Here is a 27,090-nt window from a genome sequence, read left to right on the forward strand (position 1 = left end):
GAAGCGGTGTCACGCGACGTGATAGCCGGAGAAACGGCATCTGACAAGACCCGAGTGCGAAGACAGCGAGCGCAACACTCGGCTCTATTTCATAAATCCCACGCACTCGGTCTCTGACTGTGTCAGTCTCTCCGTTTTCTCCATGGCGGCTCCAATGAAATTCGTAATTGGTCTCCTTGCTTTAGTCTCTTTCGGAATGATCTTCGGTAATCTCTGTCTTCTCCCCTTTTCATTCTTCTCTTATTACTATCCGATCCACTAAGTTTCCTTCCAATATTTGCGATTCCTCTGCTCAGATCACTTTCTGTTGTGAAGTTTTTCTCCAGAAAAGGAAAAAAAGGGGGGGGGGGGGGGGGGGGGGAATGAATTTCAGGTGTGGAGCGATATGTTTTTTGTGTTTGTTTTCAAAGCTTCGAGAATTGAGTCTGTAAATGGAAATGATTTTTTTTCTTCTTTTTTCTTTTTTCTTTTTTTTTTTTAAATCTTGGATTGTAAGTTTAGTCCCTAAATAGTTCCTTTTTTTATGGTGATATGTTAGGGTTCTGTTTGGGAAGGGGAAAGAGAATTAAAGTACTGAAGTGTGCTGTATTTTTGTGAAGATTTTTTTTTTTTTCTTTTACGGATTTCCCTGCGTCATAGATGGAATGACGAAAAAGCAATATATGGTTCACTTCAAGTTGTCTTTTCTTTTGAAACATGAATATGATGATAAAGTAACATTGTGATTGAACGTGATCTGAGTTGTTAACAGACCATCATCATCAAAGTCATGCTAAAGAGTATTAGTAATGAGGTTTTTATGTTTGGGCTCTGCAGGTGCTTTGTTGCAACTCGAATTTATCGGAGGATTAGAAGAAGTAGATGGTATAGTAGCTCTTCATTTTTAATTGAATCTCCATATTTGATTTTTGATAGTCTCTCTTCTAATTTTTTGTTAGGCTAGTTCAACCTATGCTTCTTCGTGAATTCAAACTTCCTGTTGTTATATTCATTAGCCTGTTTTTCTCTAAAGATATACTGGCTTATTTTCCTTCCTTTCATGCTTTGACTTATTGGCTTGAGCTTAAAATTCGCGCTAAATAATTGGAAGAGTGAAAACTAAAAAGCAGAGCAGCTCAAAATGCAAGCATGATCTAATAAATTTTGATGATTAACTTATTATTTTCATTTTCATTTTCATTTTTTTACTTGAAGGAAGTGAACAACCATCCTGCTTAGGTTAGACAATTGAAATTTTAAACTTTTTTTTAATTAAATTTAAAAGAATTTGCTGAAATATTGTTGAAAGGGAATTGTTAAATACATCCACCTGATTTCTCCTCACATCCACTTTTTTTTTTTTTTTTTTTCATTTTTCATTTTAAATAAATTATAAATTTAAAATGACAAAACTACCCTCCTCAACCCTAACCCCAACCCTCTTCTTCGTCCTCTTCCCACATAGCCCTAACCCTTGTTCCCATTCTTCTTCTTCCCTTTCCATATTTCTTTCTTCTTTTTCCCTTCTTCTTTTCTTCTTCCTCCTCATGCTATTTTTTTTTTAATTTTTAATTTTTTATAATTTGATTTAACTAATCAAAGGCGGCTGTGGCATGCCACCATTCTCAACAGTGACCGGCGGTCACACTATGACCACCCCCTTCTCTACCTCCTATTATTTATTTTAAAATTTTTCTCAATAAAAAACCAAATAAAAAAGGCGGAAGGGGGGTGGCCATGGCATTCCGGTGGTCACAGTGGCCACCTGTGCCACACCATAGCTGCCCCTCTCTCCAATTTATCTTGCACTTAAAAAAACCAAAAAATAAAAATAAAAATGAAGAGGAAGTCAAGATGAAGAAGGGATGGAGGAAGAAGAAAGAAGAAAGGAAGGGGAAAGAAGGAAAAGAGGAAGAAGAAGAAGAAGGCAATATTGCCTTTTCATATTTATTTTTAAAAAGAGGTGGATGTGAAGAGAGAAAAGGTGGATGTGCTTAAAATTTCCCTTGTTGAAATTGTTCATTCACATTTTCCAAATTTGATCAATGTGAATATAAAGAAAAGAATCTAGTTCAAGTATAGAAATTCTTATATCCTGTCTAAATATTTTGTCCAAATTGAATTTCATATTCTATATAGCAATCTTATATAATTATATACTTTTGGCACCGTATGGTACCTTGAGATAGCCAAGGGAATTTCATTTTTACCTTCCTATGCTTTTAAAGTCATATCATTATTTGTTATAATTTTTTTTTTTTTTATGTTCGATAATTTTTTACAAACCATATCCTTTGCAGGTAAGGCATTTCCATCATTTAGAAAAGTGCATAAGAGACATAATGATGGCTCTCTTCAGCTACATGGAGGTTGGTATGGTTACTATTAATGTCTGTTTGTAATAAATAAAAGCAACAATATTAGTTTCTATAGTTGAGCTATTCTGTAAAGAATATTCATTGTTTGATAACTTCTATCAATTGTTTTTTTTTATGTTTTTGTGTTTTAATTAGGCTACACTAAGGAGAGAGTTGAAGTTCTTTTTGGTGAAATTCCTATTATACTTTTTCATATGAAGCTAGCAAATATTAGTAAAAATGGAAGCCTAAATATATAATTGGAAGAAATATTCTTAACAAAGCCGCAGCTAAACCCCAACCTTGAATGCATGACATTTAGAAGCAAAAAGGTAAAGACCTTGAAAAAGTACTCCTTTAAAAGGAAGATCAAATAGCCCCCCAATTTAGCAAGATCATACTATAAGGGGTGTCTAGAAATCCCTTGACCATGATGTCCAAATAGATGTCAAAAAAGTAAATTAAATGCCTTAACTGTTCGATAGATTTCTATCTATCCTTGAAAATCTTACCATTTGTCTCATTTAAAATCACCCATAAAATAGCAAGTAGCACACAAAACCAAAAGATTTTACCCATAGCATCCCTTCAAAATCCTTAAAAAGCAATAGCTAGCATATCTTAAATTATTTTTAGGATCATCCTTTGTTCACTTGCCAAAGAGAAAAGTAACACAACAACTCATTAGCAAGAGGGCCTTTATTGCTTAATTGGAACCTTTTGTACAAATCCAAGAGGATGTTTGTAGAAATTCTTCATTTTTGATATCGCATCACAAGGGTTGAGTCAAGTTCAATTTTGTAGGATCCTTTTTTCGCAACTAGGGACAACTAGGGATTCATGGATTATTAAGGGATACATTGTGTACATTTTGATATGCCCTTTTTGAGGCATTGTTAATATATTTTATTTTATTGCCCATGCCAAAAAAAAAAAAAGAAAAAAAAAAAAAGAAAAGAAAAAAAAAAAAAAGGGGGATCATGGGGAATAGGTGCATCAATACTCCCTAAGATTTTAATCAATTGTCAAAAATTGAACTAACACAAGGAACAAAGCTTGAAACCATTGAGAAATAGCTCCTAGTTTACCTTTTAGGAGAAAGTCTAAATAACTAGTGGGCCATTTACCTAGTTTCATAACCTAAAGAGGAGGCTAGATGTCCTAGACTTGTTTGATTGGCATTTAATCCAAAAAAAAGAGTTCTTCTTGTGATTGATCTTGGGACTTCACAATATGTCAAAGACTCTTAGAAGGATCATAAGATTAAAGAGTTCTGATGTAGAAGTAGATGTAAAGATGGTTGTAACATATATGAACAGGAGATGAGAGATCATTGCCTACTTTCTTTCAACATGAAAGCCTTTCATAAGGCTAAAGTCTTCAACCTTAAGAATCAATCTACTAAAATTTTATGGAAAAAGAGAATCAATCTACCAAGAACATCAACTACAAGGGTGAAAAGAAAAGGAGATGGTGGATCTCCTTGTTGTAGACTCTAGAAACCTCAAAATCTATCCTTAGCCCTTCCATTAATTGGAATCACAAAGCTAGCAATTGATAGTCATTCCCTCATCCATCTATATCATCTATAGCCAAAGCCTTTATGCAAAAAGGTATGGTCAAGGATATCACAACATTTTCTAATGTTTCCTTAAAGTCTACTTTGAGGATCAATTCTTCCTTTTTAATCAATTTTTGTGGGAGACAGATAGATTCTTGATGCAACTTTGATTGCAAATGAGGCAGTTGATTCGAGGAAGTGAAGTTCCAATGTGGGCTTATTTTGCAAATTAGAAATAGAAAAAGCTTATGATCATGTAAGCTGGAAATTCCTTTTCTCAATCTTAGAAAATATGGGATTTGGTCCTAAATGGAGATGGTGGATCCACTTTTGTGTATCTTTTGTGAGATTGGCAGTACTTGTCAATGGCATCCCCACAAACTTCTTCCTAACCTCTAGAGGTTTGAGGCAACAAACCCTCTTTCACCCCATCCTTTTGTTTTGGTCATAAATGCCCTTAGTAACTTAATTGCAAAGGCTAAGTAGGGAGGTTCCATTAGGGGCTTTAAGATTGAGGATAGAGGGGAAGAAGGGATTTAAGTCTCACACGTCTTATATGTAAATGATACTTCTCTTTTGTGAGAAGAATGTGCATCGATTGAAATATTGGAAGTGGATAGTCACTTACTTTGAAATGGTGTCGAGTTTGAAAATAAATTTTCAAAAAAAGTGAAATTATTCTTGGAGGGGAAGTGGAGGATGTGGATGAGCGATTTCTCTCTTTGGGTGTAAAGGAAGGGGAATTCCTACCTCTTATCTTGGTTTACCCCTTAAGGCCCCTCATAAGTTTTGGGGTTTGTGGGATTCAATCAAGGAGAGGTTTGAAAGGAAATTGGCTGCTTGGAAAGAATAGTACCTGTACAAAGGAGGAAGACTTTTCCTTATTAAGAGCACTCTATCAAACCTCCCTATCTATTTTATGTCTATCTTATCAATTCCCATAAAAGTAAGGATTAGATTAAAGAGAATTCAAAGACACTTTTTGTGGGTAGATATAGGAGAAAGAAGAAAGATCCACTTGGTGAATTGGTTAAATGTTTATAAGGTAAGAAGTATGAAGGGCTAGGGCTAAGAAGTTTGGAGGGTCTTACTTAAGCCTTACTAGGGAAATGGTTATGGAGATTTTCTTTTGAGTGGGAGGCTTATGGAGGAATATTATTGATGGAAAATTTAGGGAGATGAAGGGGTGACCGGGGATGGTGTAATGACTTGCTCCCAACCATGTAGATATTGTCTATTTTGGGCCTAAAGGGACCCTCACAGTTTAAAACGCATTTATATGGTTAAAAGGAACTCATACATATATAACATTAGAAACTTTTTTCCCTATCTGATGTAGGATATCACAATTATCCTCGTAATGTGAATATAATGTTCTCGTTGTGTTCCATGGGATTGCGGGGCCAAATAGACACTTCCAAGATTGGAAGATAAAGGAGGTATCCATTTTTTGGAGTTTATTTACCCATTAAAAGTGCAAGAAGGAAAGGATGCTTTACTTTGAAAACATGGTAGGGGAAGAAACTTCAATATCAAGTCGTATTAGTAATCCCTAAGTGTTGAGAATAATTTAGTACTCTAGCTAAAGATTTGAGAATCCCATGCTCCACTTAGAATGTGTTTTTTTGCTTGGGAAGCAGTTTGGGGGAAGATACGTTAAAGAAGAGGGGATGACCCATGGTCAATAGATATAGCCTTTGAAAAGATAGTGAAGAATTAGTTTATCACATCTTGATGCATTGTGATAAGACAAGAGTGTTATGGATTTTTTTGTTAGTGGTCTTTAGCTTGATTTGGGTGTTTTTGGCCTTAGTGAGAAATCTGCTCCTTGAATGGAAATTTAAAGGGTTAGATAAGAAGAGAATGATAGTTTGACATTTGACTCCAATTTGCTTATTCTGGTGTATTTGGAAAGAGCACAACTATAGGACTTTCAAATATGAAGAACTCTCAGATCAAAGATTGAAGGAGTTCTCCATTAAATCACTTTTAAAGTGGTCCCATGATTAATTGGAAATGGAGAACCCCTCTATCTTGAATTTCTTAGATGCTCTTTCTTGTGGTTAGCTTTGTCTTATTTTTGTGGGCTAACCTTGTATTTATTTGTTGCTTGCTTTGGGTTGTTTTGTTCATACTGCCTATATACGTAGGGTGGGCTCCTTTTTTTGGTGTTTTCTAATACACGTTTTTGTTGTCTATCAAAAAAATAAAAAATAAAAAAATAATGCCTGTCAAAAACCAGCAATGTAAAAGTAGGTATAGTGTTGTGATCAATCGGTCCCCAAGAATGGAACTCAAAAGCTTTCACAAGGACCTCGTGATGGGGATGAGTATCCTACACCCTTTTGAGAAAAGGAAGGAAGAAAAGGAAAATGTTATAGTTTTTTGGTTTTTTCTTGGTTCATAATTTGTAAGTAATTATTTAATTGAATCTTATTTACAATTTGGAAAAAAATTGGTTGGAAATTTCTTCTCAAAAGAAGTTTCTATATTTCCAAAATTTTTATTGTCTAACAAGTCTTCTTTAATAAGAAGAGCTCTACTTTTACAAATATGTGAGAAATTTCCTTTGGAAATTTCTTCTCAAGCGAGAAGTTTCCATACTCAAAATTCCTATTTTCTAAATTCTACTTTTGTTAGAAATTTCTTCTTAGAAAGAGACTTTTTCTCTTCTTTTTGAAGTTTTTATTTGAATCAGTTTTATAATCTAGAAAATTTCCTTTAGTAGAAACTTCTATTACAGGAAGTTTCTATAAAGCTTTGCTAACTGTTTTTTTAAAATGGTTTTTTATTCTTGAAAATAGAAAACAGTTTTCTAACTTAGAAAACACATTTGATAGAAAATAGTTTTTTTAGAATTTGTTTTGAAAATAGGTGGTTCTTTAGAATAAATTTAAGGTGTTTTTAGGTTTATTTTTTATTTTTTATTTTGTTATTTTTTTAGTGTTTTGAGCAATAATTAAAAAGATGAATAATACTTTGAAAACTTTTGCATTATATATAAATTGCACATCAATTTCATGAGAGAATAACTGTTTTTCATTTTTGACTTCCTAAACAAAATTTTGTTCTTGAAAACAATTGAAAAATATTTAAGAATTGTTTTCAACAATTGGCTTTTGAGAACTTTTTATATAAACATTGCCAAATGGGCCATAAGTTTCTAGTTTTGAGAAAGTTTTTATTTTTCTTATAATTCCATTTATTTAGAAGATTTTAGAGTTTAAGGATAGAAAAAAGAGTCTTCATATGCTAATATATGGATTGGGTTTCCTCTTTTTTTTTTTTTTTTTTTTTTACTTTTCTTTTCTCCTTTTTTTTTTTTTTTTTTTTTGTAGTTTGTTAAAGTCTATTTGATGCAACTTAGTGATTTATGGATGTGAGTAGTATCAATACTTCTTCTTGAAACTTGTAACCTTCAAAGATGAGACTATTGTTTTTCTTCTAGGTGAGACTCCTAGAAAACCTTAGTGAGATTCTAAGGCTTTATCTTATTCCTTCATCATCTCTCTCTCTTTTCTCTTTTAAAATTTTACTTTTTCGAGCGACCATAACTTTTAATCATATTTCTATTGCTTAAAACCTAAAATATAGTGAAGGTCTAGCCCACATATTTGATTGTAAACATCCAACCTAGGGTTGTCTTACCTCACCTCTTATTAATCTTCTAGCCATCTTGGTAAAAGGCCATAGCAAATGCATATTGACTGAGTGATTTATTTGGATCCAATTAAAAGATTGCATCTCTAATCTCATTTTCCTAGAAAGGTCTCTTTAGCCAAACCATCTTCCCCAAAAAAATATGGGACCAACCAAGGTTCTCTAACCATAATCTTTGAGTGGTAGAAGGATCTTAACAACTCTTTTTATAGAGTTTTTATCCTTTGAGTCACATTCATCAATAACATGGATGGATTTGACTTCTCCTTTCTTTTTCCATTTGTTGTTGGCTAAAAGAGTTCAGAATTGTAGTCCACTTCTTTAATCCTATTCAACCTCAATTTTGGCCTCCAACTCATTTACTTGTGAATAATGTTTTAAAAGGCTAAAGGAAATCTTAGCTGTTTTGCCTAAATAAGGCCAGACCTAACAAGATGTAGGCTTTAGCTTAAACAAAATGATGAAGGAAAGAAAAATATCAAAAAATTAAAAAAAAAAAAAACTAATAAAATCAATAAGAATTGAACTATAAAAAGACCATAAAATTAGTGATAATTGTTTGTTAGTGCCAATAGTCTCTAATTTAATTCATCTATTTCTCTTTTGAATCTAATTCTTTGTCGTGGTGTAATCAAATAATTTTGTGCTTTACCATCACTATTACTAGTAGGATCCTACAAAGAATTATAATAGTATTCAATTGCTTTATTATCCTCCCTATAAGTGTTTATATTCACCAATTCTTCTTCTTCATCCATCAATTGCAATGACATTTTTCCTTTTATTAATCAATAATAAAATAATGGTTATGTATGAGCTTCCATTGTAGTACCTAGCAATTCCTCTATTCTTCTTAATCTCTCTTTTCCCACTCGATTTAAGGACTCATTTGGAGCCAACTAAGCCCTTAGTTTGTAAAAGGTTTCCTCAAACCTTAAACCTAAGACAATTTGTAAATCTATACCAAAACCCATGCAAGGATAAAATCATTTATTGATTATTGAGGCTTAAGTCTCTTGTAAACATCTGCCAGAAGCCCACAAAGGTCACATAACCTCATTACAATCCATTGAATATTTGAGCCTTAAGTCTCAACATCCTTGAGTCTATAGCCTCAAGGCTATAATAGTGTGAGGTTTAGGCCTTAGTTAGCTTGTGTTCATGCTATATCTCGTAATGCTAATTCACAATGCTTGGCATCTAGACTAGCCTCATTATCCATTTAAAACACTGCTTGTGAAGCATAATCACCTCACAATATAAGAGATGTTAAGGTTTATGTCATTTGACCAAGGGCTTCCAGAGTGTTGATATATTCTATGCCCTTAAGAACAAAAGCTATTCTTGCCCTTGGATCGTCAAGCCTCCTAAGACTAGACTTAAGTTTTTATGATCCTCCTATCCCTTGATCAAACCCTCTTCTCACTAGTGCTTGATTGAAGAACAAAATTTGAATGTTTTATGTTCTTAAATTGGAAAGCAATGACCTCCACTTGATATGATTAGAATCCAAGATCACCAGGCAATGGCCAGAAATTGGTTTTTATAAAGTTCTCTGCATGATACTGGGAAGTCTAACTTGTTCCAAGTTAGATGTGTTTGGTGACTTATTCATAAATGACTATCTTATTCTTGTTCTTTATTTATTTATCTATTTTGAGTGCACTAGATTTGAAGCATTTATCCCTGGCAAGAGTATTTTTAAAATTTGGATTACTTTGTGTATATCATTTACCTTCATTTATTAATGTCTAGCAGACACACATTTCATGTGTATTTCCATGTATATTTAAGTCCTAGAAAAATAAATTTTTTAACGTACCAACATTTTGTGTATCCTCATGACTTTCAGGTATTTCTCAGTGGGTAAATGACAAGGATGCAGATATTCTACGTATTGGATATGTATGTTCTTGGCCTTTCCCCCCTGTACCTTTATGGTTAAATTTTGGGTCTTGAGGTCCACATTATTGAAAACTAGAACTAGATTTGGATATTTCAATCAATTTTATTTTATTTTTTCCGGACAAACAAATAATTCATCAAGTAAATTTAAAACACAATGAAGGGTAAGCTTCAAGCCAGTACTCACTATAAGAGTAGAACTGGAAAAACATCAAAAACCAAAGATTACGAGGGCTCAAAAACTCTAAAAGTGCTACTTCTCAGTGAGGCATGAAATCCTTGATGGATGCCTGAAGCTCCAATACCTGTTATTGGGCTAGCTTATCCATGAGTTGGTTGATTTAAGATCCAAGTAAAAGAGCAACCCAACCCCCTTGAAATATCAAAATTTTGTAATCTTAGCTCTCAGTATCAAGGATGTTTCTTCCTCAAAGACCATAACAGTTCCTGAGTCCTCTTCCACTACAAGATTGTTAAATCTCAATGAACCTGCTTCAGTCGAGCATTCTAACAAGACTAAGATATTGGTCTTAACAGCTAATCACAACCCCATTGTTTTGGGGAAGGCTTTTGACTTCACTCCAATAGTGATATCTGAATGCAATACAAGTCCCCAAAACCTCAATTTTCGTACAGAACAAGCATTGATGTTTAGCTCAAGGAATAAAAAAAAGTAGGTTCTTATTCCATGCAATCCTCATCTATCCTTCTGCCAATATGATATGCCTCTCCCCTGTTCAATTGAATTGAACTCACAGGAATACCTAAAAATTCTTTGGAAACTTATGTCTGAGAGCTTGTTCCCTTGCCCTCTTGCCCTCTCTTTAATTTTCTATAGAATTTGGTATTTGTGACTTTGCCTCACAGTTTCCTATCTTTATTGATGCAGGTCAAACCTGAAATACTTAGCTGGTCACCGCGAATCATTCTACTTCATAGTTTTTTGAGCTCAGAGGTAGATGAAATTTAACATTTATGTCATTACCTTTTCTTAGTTGGGATGATGATGTTGGATCTGCGTTATCCAAATGTCCAAGTAGAGGTTGAGTTTGTGGGGAATTAATTATGATCATAAATCAGATTCTGAAATCTTTGTATAAATGCTGATGTTCTGGCAGGATATTTGGTGTGCTGACTTGCCCTTGAGTATAGCTTTCTCTGTTTTGTTCTCTATTGTTGGTTCTAGGATGCATGGGTTGTGAAAGTATGGGAGGAATCCAACGGGGTAGGATATTGAAGACCTCCTAAGATGATTCCATGATTGGGAGTTTGGCAGTGCAGAGTCATTTTCTAAGAGGCTTCAATAGTGACTAGTGATGAGGAGTGTTGGGGATAGAGTGATTTGGAAAGATTTCAAGGACATGAAGTTTTCAGTCAAAGCTTTCTATTCTTATTTGGAGTAGGAGGACTGGTTTTCTAGTGAGGTAGGATTCTTGGCTTGGGAAGTGGCATGGGGGAGGATTTTGACTTTGGTTCAGTTAAAAAGTAGATGAAACAAGAATCTTGTTTCATCTCTACTTCCCTTTGTTTGGAGTAGAGTTGGTGCTGTCCTCTTTAGTTAAAGAAACTTTATTGAGTTGGAAAGTGGGTTTTGTAGGGAAAAAACATAGGAACTTGTTTTAGACTATACAACAAGAGATAAATCATCAATTGTTTGAAAATGCAGAGCATTCAGGCTATGCGATTAAAAAGTCATTCCTCGATGCTTTTCTTCTTTGGTCAAGAAAATTCATTGATGAGGTTTCATTGTCTTTGCTGGACTTTATTGATTGGTTGATTTCTAGTTCAAGGAGGGGATTATTTGATTTTCTTCTTTTTTGGGTTGTTTGGTGCCTGTGTACTTTGATTATGCCCTTTTTGTTAGGTGTTTTTAATTTATACACACACATATGTGCTTGGCTGAAGGATTTGTACTCTTCCTTTCTGTTTAAATGTACTGAAATGGTTGTTTCTGATTTAAAAATGATTTCAGATCTCCCTAAACTTTGCAATCTAAATTATGCTCAATGCAAGTGTGGAATATTTTATAAAAATAAAAAGTTAACTTTAAATGTTGGGCTTTGGTTTAATTTGATATTCAAGGTTGACCTATAACGATCTATAACATTCACAAAATGATGATATTTTTTGAAAAGATAAATATTTGTGATCAGGTTTTGTAAATTAGGGTAGGATTTCTTATCCTTATCTTGTATTCTCATTTTTAATGAAAATATTTTTGTTTCTGGTTAAAAAAGGATAAATATTTAATTGATGTAAATTTATAAAGTTCATATTTCACTGTTTATTTACTTATCGGTTCTTTTTTACTATTCATTGCTGTAATCTTAGCACAACTTGAAAAAGTCTCAACTTAGGTCAGTACTCTTTTTTCCCCTTTCAGCTCTATGTTTTGCCATAGCGGTTGCTAAAATAGCTTAAATTTTGTAAATGTTATTTTTTTTCACAGAAATGTTTCAAGAAATTGATTTCCTTCTGTTTCATATGATGCCATTCTCTATTGACCTTTCATACATCAATTAAATTATTGTTGAAAAGAAATGTCTTCCAGTCTTTCCTTACACTTTGTTCTCCTTAGAAACAAGCTTAATTCATTGATATTTGGAAATATAACAAAGGATTAAGATTCTTCCAAAATGCACAAAAGCTGATCAACAAGGTAAAAGGAAGGCCTTCTTGCGGGGAAGAAGGGGACAGCTATATAGATAAAAAATATATATAACAAAATCATGTATAGGCCAGAGAGAAAGAGAGTTGTTTTTTGTGTTCTCTCGTGTGGTTGTGCCTTTTTATGCTTGTTGTATAGGTCCAGCATACTCTGGTGTTCTCTTTTTTTTTGCCTTAAATATACATCTTTTATTGTCTATCAAAAAATAAAAAGGGGTAAGTCAGAGAGAACTACTATTTGTGAGTGTAATTATCTCATTTTCATCTTGTTGTACTTATTTTTTCCGAAATCTTTCTAAGATGCTGCATTTTCCTTCATACTTGACATAATTGTATGTTTGTTATCCTTTTAATACTGAAGAATATCACTACTGTTGAATGTCTTTTCTTTGTTTACCTTTCACATTGGACAATATTTCAAATCAGTTAATCTAATGCATTGCAAATATCTGGCAATATTTTCTAATTCTCTACTGTTGTAACAACCAAAACAATACTTTGCTTGATTACTAGACAATAAAGAGATTCTATTTTGCATATGAAGCTGTGAAATTGAGTATAAGAATAATACTTCTACAACCCTAACAGGAATGTGACTATCTTAGAGCTATGGCGGAGCCTCTCCTTCAGATTTCCACTGTAGTGGATGCACAAACAGGGAAAGTATGTATGGCCTGCAAATCTCATTTATCTGTTTCGGTTTCCTCTTTCTTTGTTCCTTTCTAATTACAAGCTGGTGGTTTATCATTTTCTTCCCATATATGCTAATAAAATTGTATCTCTTTTGGCATTTATTCATTCATTGAATCACCTGTCTTCTTATGCTAAATTATTATTTTTTATATATTTATTTATTTTTTGTCAGTTACGTTATAACTCAAACATGTGTCAGGTTTTTGTATTGTGTGGTTGTGGAAACATATTGTAGTTTGATGTTTCCAAAAAGCGGGCATAAGAAAATTACTTCTTTTGGTATTTTGAGGTCTATAATGTTTTGATCTTTATAGTTGAACTATTAGATGGCCATTTAAGAATTGTATCTCAAAATGCTTTTATGCAAGGGAGGCAAATAGGGGACACAACCCTAATTACAAATGAGGATATAAATTCAAGATTAAGGAGCTGAAAAAAGTGGGGTGGGGTGGGGTGGGGGGCTTGTTAGTTAGACATTGAGAAAGCTTGAGACCATGTAAACTTGAACTTTCTTTTGCCAGTGTTGCAGAAAATGGGTTTTAGGGAGAGGTGGGTTGGTTGGATCCAACTCTTCATTTCAAGAGCTAGGTTTTCGGTCTTAGCTAATGGATCACTTATTGGTCTCTTTCAAAGGTCAAAGGGATTGAGGTAGGGGAATCCTTTATACCCTTATCAATTTGTGGTAGTGATGGAGGCCCTCAGTATTCTCTAGAGAAGGGCAGAGGAAGGTCACTTCATTTCAAGCTTCAAGGAAGGTGGTAAAAGAGGAGAGGGAGTGGAGATTTCTCACCTCCTATTTGCAGATGATGCCCTGCTCTTTTGTGGGCCTTGCTTAGATCAATTGACTTAAGTTGTTTTGGTTTGGAGTTTCTTCAAGGTTGAAAATTAATTTGGATAAAAGCAAATTGATTCCTATGGGGAAGGTCCCTAATGTTGAGGAGCTTGCCACTTTGATGGGTTGCAAAGTGGGGAAGCTTCAGCCTTTTGGAAAAGACAATATCTCTCAAAGGGTGTTAGACTCACTTTGGTTAAAAATACTCTTTTGCAGTTTGTCTATCTATTTTATCTCTCTTCTTCTCATTCCTAAAGTGGTGGCTTTAAGATTGGAAAAAATTCGACAGGATTTCTTGTGGAGCAGCTCTTGAGAAAAAACCTCACTCAATCAATTGCTCTTCCATTTGCAAAGATAGGAAATTTGGAGGGCTAAATATTAGGGTCTTGTCCTCTCTCAATAAAGTTTTGTTTGGAAAATGTTATTAGAGATTTACTTCAGGGTGGGAGTTCCTTTAGAGATGGGTTATAATGGGAAAGTTTGGGGAAGAACTTGGAGGATGGTGCTCTCTTGTAAGGAGGGAGGGGCATGGTGTTGGCTTGTGGAACCAATAAGAGGAGCTTGGGAAGCCTTTAAGGCTAGAACAAGATTTTTCTTTGGCAATGGAAGAAGAACAAAATTTTGGCATGATGTTTGGTGGCGGGATGCTCCTTTAAAGGTACTTTTCCCTCTCTTTTCTTTTTTGCTTCTAATAAATAGGCTTTGGTGGTGAATACTTGGAAGGTCGTAAATGGCAGGTTGTGTGGAACCCAGGTTTCACAAGATAATTTCAAGACTGGGAGTTACATAGCATTGAGGAGTTACTTAGGAGACTTAAAGTGCTTGGGAAGTGCATTGAGGACGAAGATAAGCTGATTTGGAAGGCTAGCAAGAGTCGGAGCTCCTTCATGAAATCTTTCTATTCTTCCTTAGAATCAGATGGAGGAGTGGCTTTTCCCTTAAAGGTAGTGTGGGACTCTTAGTGCCTTTAAAAGTTGGTTTTTTTTCTTAAGAGGCCATTTGGGAAAGGTTCCTAACCTTAGAAAACAACAAATGCCAAAGACCCCTTGCCTTTCCATAATCACATACTAATCCATTGTGGAAAGGCAAGAGGTTTTTAGCATTTGTTGTTTTCTCTCTTTAGCTTTTCTTGGGTCCTCCCTTTTTTTGTGAAAGATTTTGCCAAAGGGATTGCATGGGAGTTTTGTTAGCAAAAATATTTGGAGGATACTTTGATGGAATTCAACGTTTAGATCAAGTGTTAATGGACTCTCTTATTTGCATCCTTCTTCAATGGACTCCAACATATTCAAGATGGTCTTGTTTCCTTGTTAGATTCTATTGATTGGTTGAGTGTTAATTATTGAGAGAGTGTCTTATGTGCTTGTTTAAGGTGGTTTTATTTGTTGTTTCGGCATCCTTTGTATACCTCTTGTGGACTTAGGGTGCCCCCCACCAACTCTTTGATTGGCATCATTTATATATTCTTGTTTGCCTATCGAGGGGGAAAAAAAAAAGGAATTCAAGTATGACATGATAGTGGTTTGGTTATGAGACATCTGTTCAACTTGCATATTGGTAAGATATGTATCCAACAAAATTGTCCAGCAAAGAACAACAGCGAATTCCTATTTTGTTGTCCAACCTTAGGCTCATATTGGTCCATTGTTTTCCCCCTTTCTTTTTGAGAAACAAACTTTAAATTAAGGAAAAAAAAGGACGTACATGAATGTAGGAAAACAATGCGCCTAGAACTAACTACCCCAAGCACCTCAATCCTCAAACAGAGAATGGAATGGATCTGTGACTAGTACAGGCATGAAATCCCCCAAGCAAAGTTAAAAATAGAAATGGCTTCTGTTTTGGTCAGTCTAATGACTTCCTTATTTGTCAGTATAGGCTTCCAAGAAATTTGACAGCGTAAAAAAGTCTTGCAGGGTCCAAAATTCTCCACATCCTGGGTCATATCTTTAATGTCCTGCCCACCTATTTTCCACCCAAAAAATAATTGTAACCAAATTTCCCTCATCTGTGAGGCTGGAACTCTTAAATCCCTTGGAAATTTTAGTTGTCCTAGAAATGAAAAAGGCTCTATGCTCAATGGCTAACCGAAATCCTGCTGCATTGGAGAAAGCGTGGATGGTGTCACCACTATGATCTTGAACTAGACCACCATCCCCCATCTCTATTGAAGTAACTAAGGAGCAATCACCAAAATTAAGCTTCAGTGAACCTATAGACGTAGTCATCCACTCAGCCCACAACTACCTATTGTCTATAGATGAGGTGAGTATAGAGGTGTCCAATGGGTTGGGCCACTCATTTTGGCTATGTCCTGACATGCTAAAAGGCCGAGCTGAGTTGGCATAACCCAATTACTGTAGCGAGCTGTTCCGGCACGACCTGCTCCTTTCAACCATTTTGGGCTTGAAGAGGCGACTTGTCATGCCATCGTGCCAACCCACTTGGCCCGTTCAAATATTACTTTTTATTTTTTCCTTTTTTTTACATCTTAAATATCTATAATACACCTCTCAACAACTATATAACAACTTGCTTAAGGGGTAAAAAAGTGAATCAATTGCTATTTTTTGTTTTTCACGTCAAATGTCTGTATTATCCATCCCAACAACTATATAACGACTAATTTAAAGGATAAACTAGTTGGGATGTACTCAAATTATAGCGATGCAATTCTCAATTTTTTTTTTCTTTATTTTTTTTCATTTTATTTGCTGAAATATTGAATAAAAAATTGTTTATATATATATATATATTTCATTTTCTTTTACATTCCAATATTTTAAATTTATTGTTATTTTGACACAAAAAAAAAAAGAAGAAAAAAACAAATTTAGATATGATTTTTTTTCCCTATTTTTAAAAACAAAAAATTAACATTTCTACAAATTTTGATTAGAAACAAACAAATGTATTCATTGATAATAAAAACATGAAAATGATAAGAAGTCCTCCCCATGATGTATAAACTTGATCAAAAGAAATTAAGTAAACCTCCACAAAACAAGGAAGACTACAAAAAAGACAAAAGGCCCATATAAGTATAACAACATCAGCATTAATAACTCAATACTAATGTGTACAAATCGAGAGCTAACTAAGTTGAATAACACTCAAGGGGTAAGGTTATAAACTTGATAAATATAAAAAAATAAATAGGTATAATTATAAGAGATCTTAAAAGTAACAAAAAAGAAATTTTATTTAATAATGAAAAAAAATTCAGACAAAATGACTTGAAAAATTAAATTAAAAATTTTAACAAAGTGAGTGGCCCATGGGTTGTGGGCTATCGGCACAATCCGTCGGCACAATTGGCCTACAAGCTTATGGGCCATGCTGGACCACCTATTTGGTTTGCATGGACCGGCTTGGCATGACATGATTTTTAAGTGGGCCCATAAGGCCCACTAAACATTGGGTTGTGCCAGCCCGACACGGCCCATTAGACCCCTCTAGGCGAGCAGATCTCCAATTCAACAAAATAATACTAACAATGAATTGATAAAACTCCTTGGTGACATACATTGTTAAAATTTTTAAGATAACATACATTCTCCCACAGATCAACAACCGATTTGCTCCCGTCCTAAAAAAATTTCTGGTTTGTAAAGACCTTTGTCTTTTGTTTGTAAGATCAATGCTATTGTTTTTAAGAATTTTTACAAATACTTTCTAAATGTTCCCTTGGTTTTATGTAATTTCCACATTTTTCACTTGAGTTTTCGGAATGACATTCTTCACTTTGTAAGCCATCATAATTAATGTTTAAAGTGTTGCTTCAATGAGGTTCTTCAATATGACCTCTGAAGTCTTCAGCTATAATAGGATTCTGATGTATGGTAATTTCCAGTGGACCTAACTTTAACTTTGTTGTATGTTCTTTCCAAACAGATTGATTTGATATCCAATATCTGCCAGATGCTTCCTTTAGATTTTATCACCTGTTGATTATATTGTCTCATGCTGCTCCATTTACATATTACTTAGTCTCTTACCTAAGTGCACGTTTACTTGAATCCAAAAGAATCAAAGGAAAGGGAGTGATTCCCTTACTTCACTTGGAAACAAAATAGAACCTGGGACCCACTTCATTTCGAGGAAACCCATTTCTCAAATTGGAGGAATGGGTTTCTACTCCCCCATCAGGGGAATCTAATTATGTTTCCCATAATCACTTCGAGTTGGACAAAAATGTCCTTATCATTAATAATAATTTATCAAATATTTAAATATCGTAATAATGCATATTTATTAAAATATTTAAATAAATATTTTAATATTTGACTATTTTCTATTATATAAATATTTAAATATACTAAAATTATTTAAGATTTTATTTATTTAAATATATAAAATATATCTTTCTAGAGTTATTAAAAATATTATATATTATATAAAATATTTAAATATTTAAAATTATATAATAATATCGATTTCTTAAATGTAGCAATTATTTAAAAAAATATTAATTTAGATTTTGTAAAAGGTCATTGTGGTAAATGATACATTTCATTTCCATTTCTTATCAGGGAAATTATATTTGCATCCACCCTTTAATATGCCTGTTAATGAAATCCTTAAACTATACTCTTCTTCTTTCATTTCTCCTCTTCTATACTATACATAACCTTAACAAAATTTATCAAGCAAGTTATGTTTCTCACCAATGGATAAACAAATAATTCTCTTCAATGATATTACAAGCGTAGAGATATGCCGTTTATAATATTTTTTGTATTTCTTTTCACGTTTTGGAATTTGAAGAAGGCGTCTCAAATTGTGTTCAGTGTTGAAGGGTCGAATGTTTCATAAATGCCCAACATTATACTTTTGGATGTACTTCAAATGTTCGAAACTTTACATTGGGACACTATTATAGGCGTCCAAAACTACAAAGTATGTCCGGAACTTTACATTCACATTTAGACACTCTTACAGGTGTCTAGAACTGTACCTCTAAACACCCTATCTACCAAACAATTGAACTATGTCCAGCCTTATATGTTCTGACATTCCAGACATTTATGTTGTGTTCAGCCTTTGAACTTCAGACATTTCCTCATTGTTTGAACTTCTAGGTCTGAACATTTCCATGGTGTTTAACCTTTTAGGTCCAAACACCACAAGAATTTTGTTGTCCAATTATATTGCATTTTTTTTTCATAATTTCTCACTTCTAAATCATTTTAAATTCTTCTTAATTGTTTTTCAACTATTCTTAAAACAAGTTTTTTTCTCAAAAATTATATAAAAAATAGGTCTTGAAAGGCATTCATGTGGTATGTTATATGGATTCAAACGAAAATGTATAAAAAAAAAATTAGAATTGGCTATGCAAATTTTCTCTTAGATTTGTGGTTGAGAAGAAATAAGTTGAGATAAAAAGGAAGAAGAAGATGGGTGTGGGAGAGAAGAATGAGAAAGGTGTTTAAGGTATTTTTAAAATTGTAGGTGGATGTATTAATAATATTATTATTTTTAAGTGGATGTATAAATAGGGTGGATGCAAAGATCAATTTGGTGGATGCAAATATAATTTCCCTTCTTATAATTAATAAATGCCTCAAAGTCAATCTTTTTCATTCTCATGCACTTTCTTGATAGTTTAGTAAATACTTAAATTAAATTCCTGATTTTGATTCAGATTCCATCCATGACCTCTCCTTCCCATTTTGATTACCTTTCCTCCCATTCCCTTTTCTAAAATGTTTAGTAAACGTGCCATTACAGAATAACCATGGAAAATTTTCCTAGTTGTTCCACTAGAAACTGTCTTATTTGGTGAAAGGAAAAGGCGTATGGTAAGAGCTAAAATGCTTGCTTTGTACCATTGGAAATTTTCTGAAGTTGTTATATGTTTGCAATTGTTAAATGGAAAGGCATGTAGTGGTTATAGATTAATTCAAAATTCTGCATATGAAAAAAACTTTCTTGGTTAGCTTTTTTTCCCTCCTAGTTTTTCTCTTTCCTCATTGGTTGGGATTGTACGGGTGGAGGTTGGGGTTTCTTGTGGTGTCTACTATGTGGTTGATTGATCTTTTCTTTTTGTGTCTATTTTCAGGGAATTCAGAGCGATGTTAGGACAAGCTCTGGCATGTTCTTGAGTCCTGATGACAGCACATATCCAATTGTACGGGTGAGTGGTCTGAAGTCAAGTTTACTTTTCTTCAGCTTCATATAACCAGAGTATAAATCCTCACTCATATACAGAAAAAGACTTGCATAATGTAAAACACTGTGGTTGAATTAAGCTTACAATCTGAACTTCTCCACAAAACAGGACATGCTTTGAGTTTCCTTTGAGGTACCATACCTGCATTACTAATGGCAGATGTGGCCCTCTTGATGCAGAACTTTTATTTGATAATTTAGGTGTTATCATCATTGTTTTCATATTTCCTGTTTCCTTTTTTTCTTTTTTATTATCTGAGTGGCATTTGTAGGTTCTTGTTTTGCATTTTCCGGGAAATGTTTCCTTCTGTAATATGCAGGTTTGGAAATGTTATTCATTGCATAGTTACCTGCTAAGTGGTTTATGTGAATGCAATTTGAAATGTTACTGGTAGGTGCTAGATTTCTTGTCCCAATTAGTAGGATTTGGAGACACAGTAAATTGTCTAATTCTTTAAAATATGGCCAACTTCAGTTAGGTTAATGACAATTCCTAATATGGTCAAGAATGCATGGTTTAAGGAGGTACACCTCCCAAACCCCAACCACCCATCTGCCTTCCTATGGACCATATAAAATACCAGAAAATAAAATAATTTATCCAGAAGGAAAGAATTGCGTGTATATAGATGATCTTTTTCTGACTATATAGGTTTTGTTGATTGGCTTAGCCCCAAGTAAGGAGAGGGAGGTTGCTTTCTTGTTTGTTCTCTCTTCTTCTTGCTTGCCTGTTTGATGCTAAATGTATCCCTTGTGTATACTTTGGTGTGCCAATTTCTTAGGCGCTATTTATATATATTCACTTTTTTCCTATTAAAAATGAAGGAGCAAACCGTGTTTTACCTTGTGATGCTTACTAGGGTGTGTGTGTGTGAGTGCACATGCAAAAGAGAGTTATATAAATTTGAATAGGACCGACTTCAAAATTTTGAGATAAGGTTTTTTCCTATTATGATTGAGAGAGTACATGACTTAAGTAGGTACTGTGTGTATGTGAGAGAAAGAGAGGCATTTAGTAAAGTCAAAGAGATATTTAGACAGGTGGCTACGAGAGAGAGAGAGGGAGAGGGAGTTGGGGGGTGGTGAGGGGCAGGGGAGATGGGGAATAGAGAAGGTATGGGTGTGGGGAGGAGTAGATAGGGAGATGGAGAGGAAGGGATAGCTGTGTACTATAGTTATAGAGATATTCAGACATTTTGCTTGGGGGAGTGATACACATTTGAACACATAAGAATTCACTCTAGAGCTCAGCATTTTTTTTGACTGGCTGATTTGATTTTTTTTAGTAAGTGTAAGTATATTAAAAAAAAAAGGAAGTATACACATATACAAAGCAACCAAAAAGCCTAAAAGAAGCGTGGGAATACAAAAACCAGCAGTCGCGCACTACAAAGAGCCTATCCAGTCCACAAACTCTAACAACGATAACGATTTGTCCCCAATATACAATCCTACTCACTCCCAAAAAGATTCAAGAAAGAACTCTGAATTGTTTGATCCAAATTTTCACAGTTATTAAAAGCACTCCTATTTCGCTTTCTCCTTAAGGTCCAGAACACGCATAATGGAGCAACTTTCCAAGCCTTTTTTCTTTTTTTTCAAACAAAAGAACCGCACCAACTTAGGAGAAACTGCCTAACTAAAGAGTGTATTACCCACTGTACACCAAATATAGCAAAAAAATCTACTGCAACAAAACTCGTGCTTTTGTGCAATGAAGAAACATGTGATCACACGTTTCTTCTTCTTCATTGTACATATAGCATCTGTTGGGAATTCTCCAACCCCGCCTTCTGATTTGATACTCTTCTGAAAGTCCACTTGTTTCTTTGATTGGTAGATTTGGCTGCACTGTGGGACCCACCCAAGGGCTAAATACCCAGATCTCTATTGAATCCTTAGGGCTCTTTTTGAGCCTGTAGGGCTCACCTAAGTGCTTAGTATCCTTGTTCAGGTCTTTGTTGTGCCACCTATGGAAGGCTTTTGGAACAGCTGTGGGTTGTCCAACAGTTTACGTCTGTCCTTCAGGCTTGTTGGGGTGCATTCAACCATTGACTAGCCTGTACCATCCATTTTAAGTTACAAGTAAAAGAAAAATGGTGTGCTGACTGCTTGCCATGCATGAAGTTATAGGTTACTATTTCTAGTTCTAAAAGGTATTTTTCTGTGCAATTATAGAAGTAAAATGCTAAGGAATGAGTACTAAGATGTCCATGCGTGCGCATAATTTCAGCTTTTAGGGGCATCTCAGAGAACTATATAGTTGTCATTAAAATTGTTAGTAGATTACATGCATGTGCTTGAGACATGACGGGTAAACTATTCATTAAGATACTAGGTGCAGACCATCATCAATAAGGGTTGATACTTATCAAAAAAAAAAAAGAAATCATCAATAAAGGGTTGATAGTTTCTTGGGTAATTTTAAAATAAATAAATAAAGAGTGTTTTATAGCTATAGCATCCTAGATTAAGGTCAAGTATCAGTAGCAGTCCTTTATGTAGACACTGCATGGTCTTCAAAGAATCATCTTGCTTTGTCCATGGGACAGGATGCTCCTCCAGCACTCTTGGGTACTTCTCATGTGTACGGTGAATTATAAAATAATTTTTCATGTAACATGGCTTGCAAAGCTCAAGCATTCCTTAGACAAAACTATTTTGCTTTGCTGTGGACAATGATGGTACTTTTAGACAGCAAACCATCTGGCATATATATATGTATGTCTGTCCATGATTTGTTAATATATATTGTTGAGTTTCTTCCTGGTTAGACAATTGTCAGATTAGAATCTTTTGCATAAATTAATCAAACTTTTAAATGTCATGTGTATAATACATTTTTTATATTGCCATGTTGGTAAATTCATGTTGTGTCTCATTTCTGTGCTTACACAACACATGTCATGCATATGTTGAGTTCTTAGCCTTGCAGATTTGTTTCTGAAATTGTATTGATGAGGTTGCTCTTCATTCTTGTCAGTATTATACTTGGCAAAATGCTGTTGTAAATTGTTTCTTTACTTTTCTTTCGCAATCAGGCCATTGAAAAACGAATATCCGTCTATTCTCAAGTTCCAGTCGAAAATGGGGAGCTCATCCAAGTTTTGAGGTGGGAACCTAACTTATTTACTGGTAAAATACAGCTCATGAACAGGGAGACTAATATGTTACAGTAACAAGGCTAACATCTGCAGAAGCACAGGTATAAAAAGAGTCAGTTCTACAAGCCTCACCATGACTACTTCTCTGATTCTGTAAGTTATTTACCCCTGCCTTTTTTAGTGACCTTTCCTTCAATCTTTTAGCCTTGTGAACTAGTAATGAGTGCAAAGATTTTCAATTGCAGTTTAACTTGAAGCGTGGTGGTCAACGAGTAGCAACAATGCTCATTTATTTAAGTGATACTCTTGAGGGGGGAGAAACATATTTCCCTATGGTAATTAGTTCGAACTTGATACTTATTGTTCTTTTAATGTTGTAAATCAAAACTTTCAACAACTTGAACTATTTTCTGCAATTTGGTTCTATCTAGGGGCATTCCTTCTTTAAGTTAAATACCATTCATTTCTTGCTCTCTGGAATCAAGCACTCTTTGGTATATTCCTCTTTTGATATGGCATCTTCAAATTGATTCAAGCCAATCCACCCTAATGGTTCATTATCGTCTTCTTTCCACATGTGCAGCCATCTTAAAAGATTCTTCTCCTTCCTTTCAATTAGTGCTACCTGTAGACTCATAGAAGTATTCATTTCCTGTGGTATCTTTTCTCATTTTGATACTCATTATCTTAATATGCATGGTTTAGCTTATATATTGAACTTATTTTTTCTTAACTGCTCAATATCCTGGCCCATAAACAAAGAAGCTTTTATCATTCATGTCTTATTGATGTGTACAAATTACATTTCTGTCTTTTGATGGGTATGCAAGGAACTCCAGAATTCAAATTTAGATCAGGAGATTTATATGGGATTGCAATGTATAGTGGCTACCAAACTAAGGGGGATCAAGAAAACATGGAGGAGAAATTACAAATCTGTTTGGAAAATTTTTTTAAACAATTCTCAAGAATCAGTTTTTGAGAACAGTTCTCAATTGTTTTCAGAACAAAATTTTGTTTGAAACTCAATATGAAAAACAGTTTTCTCAAGCTATTTTCAATCGAGGTACCATGCACTCATGTGCAATGCAAAAACTTTTGTCATGTTCTTTATGTTCCAATTGTTTCTCATAACACTCTAAAAAAACACTTGAACATACTTTAAATTTGTTCTTCTTTATGTTCCAATTGTTTCTCATAACACTCTAAGAAAACACTTGAACATACTTTAAATTTGTTCTAAAAAATTACTTTGTTTTCAGAACAATTTCTTAAAAAACTGTTTTTAGTTGAAGATTCGTCAAACATATTTTTGAAGTTGGAAAACAGTTACCCGTTCTAAAGAACAAAAAACTGCTTTCAAAAATAGTTTCCAAATAGGAAACCACCTATGAAGATAGATTGAATGATGAGAGGATGATAAATACTTATAGGGCATGGTTGTTTACATTTAACTGAGACTTCATAGGCTTCAATAATAAATGCTGCATCTGCTTCAGTTCCGTTATAGTTTCATAGGCTTCACTCTTGAACATTCTGAGTTGATTTTGCCTTGTTTCAGTTTTATATCTACAGAAGCTCCTCAATTACAAATCTAAAGTTTTTATTTTATTGTTTGTGTTTCATTTGTTTAACTTCTTATCACATTTAGTTATTTTAATTTATGAATGATCTCAGGCTGGTTCTGGTTTTTGTCGCTGTGGTGGGAAGTCTGTTAGAGGGTTGTCTGTGGCACCAGTTAAAGGAAATGCAGTGCTTTTTTGGAGCATGGTTTGTTCCTTGATACTACTTCATATAATACCATGTTCTTTTGTATACACATCTATCTAATCACAAACCTCTGAGCCCTTTCCTACCTCAAATATATAATCATCGGATGGAATGAAGGTAGTTATGGTGCACTAACCACACGATAATTTGATTTGTTTGGATTCTTTCAGGGACTAGATGGACAATCAGACCCAAATAGCATCCATGGCGGATGCGAAGTACTGGCAGGGGAGAAGTGGTCAGCTACAAAATGGATGAGGCAGAGATCAACCCACTGATTTCTCTATCCCTTCAACATCTCCAACATACATCGAAAGGACGCACCCTTTCAGTGAGCATTTTTCCTTCTTTTTCCTCATTCTTACAGAAATCTTGCTTCAAAAAACAAGTGGATGGGAATTGTGTATGATATGACATAAATTTAGACTCTTAGTCAAATTTTTAGTGGTATAAAATCTTAAGTAGGCAGACCAAAATGAACTTGATTTATGTCCCAACCATGACTTAAAAACTATATTCATTCAGAGTCCTGAAAGCAAGCAGGAAGAGAGGTCTCTTCTCCATCCAAATGAACCCCCTGAAGCCTTATTCATTTGGCCGTCTTCTTGGGTTTAGCATTTTCAGTCTCTTAGGTGAGCCCAGAAACAGCTGAAACCAGGTTTAATTTGAGATTGAAACCTAACAGATTGATTTGGCCTTAGTGAGATTTATTATTTACATTTTTCTGATGAGGGTGATAGCTGTACCTACTCTTTAGGCTCAGCTACGGTTTAGCTCTGATTTTTTATTGTACAAATGCTTTTTTTTATTGCTTAAACATTGAATTGGCTATGCAGTGGAGAGATTTAGGTAACAAAAGAGGAAGGTAAGAAAATTTTATAAAGTTTTTTTATTTAGTTGTCATGTAAAAATTTTAGGAAAAGGAAATTAAGTAAAGAAAATTAAATTTTTAAGAGTGTTGGATATACTTTTTGATTTTTACTTTAAAATAAAAAGAATAGTGATAAATTCTACATAAAAAGTAAAATATTTAGTAGATTTACTTTATATCTTTAAAAATTCTTTTAAAAAATCTTGACATTTAAGGTAGTAAAATTTTCTTCATACTAGATTTTTTCTTTTTAAAACAAATTTTAAAGTCATTATTTATTCAACGTAAGTGGGTGTTTTCTAAACCAACTTAATAATTTAATTTAAGTCATATTAAGTATATTTATTAAAATAATTTAATGATATAACTTAAAGTAAAAAAAAATAATTTTAGGTAATAAGTAAAAATAATTAATTTATTATTAAGTTCATATTTTCATTTTATCTTTTTATCATTTTATGCATATTTATCCTAATTACCTCAATGATTTCCTTTACTATTTCATGATCTTAATGGTTATTCGATTTTATTTGTCCTAATTATAATTTATAATAATAAAATATGTCAATTTGATGATTTAAAATAATTTTTAAATTAATTTTATCAAATAATTTTAATATTTAAAGTAAAAATTAAATAATAAGATTTAAGTCAACAACTTAAATATAATTTAACTTAATTTAAATCATTAAGTAATAAGTTTTACCAATTATCATCTAAGTATGGGTCTTATATCTTTTATATATATATATGTAAGATTTTAGAGAATGTTTGATACGTGTAGGTAAGCTTTAGAATTTAAATATTCTTTTTTTCAAAGCAACTTATATATATATATATATATATATATATATATATATATATATATATATATATATATATATATATATATATTTATATTTATATATTTTCCTGAATACGATTCAAGTTAAAACTTAAAATAGAGGAGAATCTTGTAATTTACGTATTAAAATAGAGAAGCCATCGAACTTGTCAAGACTCATTCAATTGGTTCAATTGGCTCAATTATTTAGCAGCTTTGAATTATTGGAAAATGTCAATGTCACGACAAATTTGTTAAACGTTGCAATGAAAGTGGCACATGCAGAGCTTTCTATGCCTATGGAATAATTAATATTATTAATGTTACAAATGATAAATAATTTTACTTCATCTCTACTAATGTATAAATAAACTAAGAAATACCATATGACCCCCCAAATATTTCCTCATTTTTCACATCTTTTAGGTTATGGTTGGTTCTTGAAATTTGGAGGGAAAGTGTTAGAGAAAGAAAATAGAAAAGAAAAATGAAAGGAATGAAAAAATAAATAAAAATTAAAATTAAATTTAAAGTAAATAAATTATTTTTATTTATTATTTTAAGCTTATTTTAATTATTTTAACTCATAAATTTTAATTATATCTAATTTTCTTTAATATTTTTTTTATAGGAAAATCATCATAAAATTATTTTCCTAAATATTTTCTTCTTTCTTTAGAATTTTCCACTAACT

At 33.4% G+C, this 27,090-nt stretch overlaps 1 protein-coding gene across 1 annotated transcript; it reads left to right on the forward strand.

The window, feature by feature from the left end:
* On the forward strand, positions 1-25,433 carry LOC117914723 (prolyl 4-hydroxylase 1). The gene is made up of 12 exons (XM_034830176.1): positions 1-206; positions 817-864; positions 2,280-2,348; positions 9,410-9,462; positions 10,352-10,417; positions 12,718-12,792; positions 19,719-19,793; positions 22,870-22,940; positions 23,034-23,085; positions 23,178-23,267; positions 24,610-24,702; positions 24,873-25,433. The coding sequence occupies exons 1-12, from the start codon at positions 143-145 to the stop codon at positions 24,978-24,980; spliced, it is 864 nt and encodes a 287-aa protein (XP_034686067.1). The 5' UTR covers positions 1-142; the 3' UTR covers positions 24,981-25,433.
* The last annotated feature ends 1,657 nt before the right edge of the window (positions 25,434-27,090 follow it).

Source organism: Vitis riparia, chromosome 5, assembly GCF_004353265.1.
Source record: "Vitis riparia cultivar Riparia Gloire de Montpellier isolate 1030 chromosome 5, EGFV_Vit.rip_1.0, whole genome shotgun sequence".
Lineage (NCBI taxonomy): Eukaryota > Viridiplantae > Streptophyta > Magnoliopsida > Vitales > Vitaceae > Vitis > Vitis riparia.